The following is a 2,847-nucleotide window of genomic DNA, read 5'->3' as shown; positions in this document are numbered from 1 at the left end:
TTAAAATTATAATTGATGGCCTAAAAATGGGAAAAGAAACTATTTATACTAGGCCAAAAATTCTGGACAAAAATACCCCTACGGGGCTAGTGCGGACTGCACAAAATCGAGTGCGGCCGCACTAAGGCTCTTGGCTAAAATTTCTGCTCTCTGAACTTGACCACCGCGGGCCGCACAAAATGCACCGCGGCCGTGGTGGCTCCTGTTGCGGTCCACACAAAATGGAACGCGGACCGCATTGGCAATGTTCCTCCAACTTGACAACTCTCTGAACTTGAGCTTTGCGGACCGCACAGAAACGAGTGCGGCCGCAATGAAGTCAATGCGGACCGCACAGAATGGAGTGCGGCCGCATTACTTGGCTACCTGAAATGAGCACTCTCTGAACCTCTTCTTTGCGGACCGCACAGAATGGAGTGTGGCCGCATTGCTTTGCTGCCTGAGATGAGTACTCTCTGAACCTCTTCTTTGCGGACCGCACAGAATGGAGTGCGTCCGCATTGGTCCTGTTATACTGAGCTTGGACTTGTTCTTGGTACTTGTGCATGTTTCACTCCTTTTTGAGCTGGTTTTGATGAATTTTCACCTTGTTGATCAAACCCTGCAATCAAGTACAACACGTAAGCCTTTGGGACTATTTTGTACACATTTCTAATCAAAACTCAAGTAAAAAAGGAGTGTAGAATGCATCATAATCCCTAGTTATCAATTTTTCTAAAATTTCTTCTCCTTTGTGCAGGCTTCTTGAGAAAGATGTCCCCTTCAAGTTTGATGATGCCTGTCTGAAAGCATTTGAGGAGATGAAGGGAAGGTTGGTGACTGCACCAATTATCATTGCCCCGGATTGGTCACAGCCATTTGAGTTGATGTGCAATGCAAGTGACATAGCAATCGGAGCTGTTTTGGGGCAAAGGAGGGATAAAATCTTTCACTCCATTTATTATGCGAGAAAAACTCTGAATCCAGCCCAGATGAACTACACTGTTACTAAAAAAGAGTTGCTTGCAATGGTATGGGCGTTTGACAAGTTCAGATCCTATCTAGTGGGAACCAAGGTAATTGTCTACATAGATCATTCAGCTATCAGTTACTTGTCTGAAAAGAAAGATGCCAAGCCGAGGCTGATTCGTTGGGTCCTCCTCTTGCAAGAATTTGACTTAGAGATCCGAGATCAAAAAGGGACAGAGAACCAAGTGGCTGATCATTTGTCCAGATTAGAAAATCGTAGCCATGTAGCTGAAGGAGGGTCGATCAGAGAAACATTTCCTGATGAGCAGTTATTAGCAATCACCTCAAATGAAGCCCCGTGGTATGCAAATTATGTGAATTTTATTGCAAGTGGGGTGACACCACCATAATTGATACCCAATGTAGACGAAGGTTCCTACATGATGTGAGGCTCTACATGTGGGATGAGCCATTCCTATATAGGTTGTGCGTAGATCAGTTGGTATGAAGGTGTGTCCCTGAGGAAGAGATGGATACAATACTGTATGACTGTCATGCTTCGCCATACAGAGGTCATCACGGTGGGGATAGAACCGCCCAAAAAGTGTTGCAAACGGGTTTCTATTGGCCAAAATTGTTTAAGGATGCACATGCCTTTGTTAAAAAAATGTGACAGGTGCCAAAGAACCAGAACAATCATGAAGAAGCACGAGATGCCTTTGCAAAACATTCTGGCTGTAGAGCTTTTTGATGTTTGGGGGATTGATTTCATGGGACCGTTCCCATACTCTAATGGTCACAGGTCTTGGTGGCGGTTGACTATGTGTCTAAGTGGGTGGAGGACATTTCTCTTCCTACTAATGATGCAAAGGTAGTGGTAAACTTTGTAAAGAAGCACATCTTCACACACTTTGGGACTCCAAGGGTGCTGATAAGTGACGGAGGAACTCACTTTTGTAGCAAATTGTTGAATAATGTTCTTGCAAAGTATGGAGTTAAGCACAAGGTTTTCACTGCCTATCACCCCCAACGAGTGGTCAAATGGAAGTGTCAAATAGAGAGGTGAAGCATATTCTGGAGAAAACAGTAAGTGGAAATAGGAAGGATTGGGCCGGAAAGCTAGATGACGCATTATGGGCATATCGAACTACATACAAGACCCCCATAGGTACTTCTCCATATAGGTTGGTTTATGGGAAGGCATGCCACTTGCCCGTCAAACTTGAACACAAATCCTATTGGGCGATTAAAAAGCTAAATGTGGATATGGACTTAGCTGGTGAGAAGAGGTTGCTGCAACTCACGAGCTTGATGAGTTCCGATTGCACGCGTATGAAAATGCCAAATTGTATAAAGAAAAGACCAAGAGGTGGCATTACAAGCACATCCAACATCGTGAGTTTGAGCCAGGTCAAGAAGTTCTCTTGTTTAATTCGAGGTTGAAGCTTTTCCCCAGAAAGCTTAAGTCTCGATGGGCAGGTCCTTTCGTTGTGGTAAGTGTGAGGCCTCATGGAGCGGTAGAATTGCGTGATACGAGCTCAAGTGGTACCTTCTTGGTAAATGGGCAGAGAGTAAAATATTATTGGGGAGGTGACATTGCACGTCACAAGACCTCGGTGGACTTGGCCGATACTTGAAAACGTGTTGACTCGTGCCGCGACGTTAAATCAGGCGCTTGTTGGGAGGCAACCCAATTTTTTGTTTTGTTTTTGTTTTTTTATGCTTCTAAACCTTTTAGAATATTTTAGATAATTATAGTTTAGGAGTTTTGAGTGTTGTTTGGGCAGGTACAAGCATGAATTGGACATAAAATAAGTACATAATAGAGTATGGGGTGCAACTCGTAAGCTAAATATCGAAAACAAGGCGAACTTCGTAAAAAGTGGCCTAGCTTGCCGC

General features: G+C 44.0%; 1 protein-coding gene across 1 annotated transcript; it reads left to right on the top strand.

Annotated features, from left to right (window-relative positions):
- Positions 1-1,989: 1,989 nt before the first annotated feature.
- On the top strand, positions 1,990-2,585 carry LOC109208913. The gene is made up of 2 exons (XM_019372071.1): positions 1,990-2,116; positions 2,236-2,585. Exons 1-2 carry the CDS (start codon positions 1,990-1,992, stop codon positions 2,583-2,585), a joined length of 477 nt encoding a protein of 158 aa, XP_019227616.1.
- The last annotated feature ends 262 nt before the right edge of the window (positions 2,586-2,847 follow it).

Source organism: Nicotiana attenuata, unplaced genomic scaffold, assembly GCF_001879085.1.
Source record: "Nicotiana attenuata strain UT unplaced genomic scaffold, NIATTr2, whole genome shotgun sequence".
NCBI lineage: Eukaryota > Viridiplantae > Streptophyta > Magnoliopsida > Solanales > Solanaceae > Nicotiana > Nicotiana attenuata.
Note: the sequence above shows the minus strand (reverse complement) of the source record. Positions and strands in the feature narration are given on the sequence as shown.

What these genes read in the sequence shown, in the direction of transcription:
- LOC109208913 (XM_019372071.1), top strand. Translation starts at nt 1,990, where the DNA reads ATGGAAGTGTCAAATAGAGAGGTGAAGCATATTCTGGAGAAAACAGTA. An exon ending in TACATACAAGACCCCCATAG is followed by an intron (nt 2,117 to 2,235) that starts GTACTTCTCCAT and finishes GCTGGTGAGAAG; the next exon opens with AGGTTGCTGCAACTCACGAG.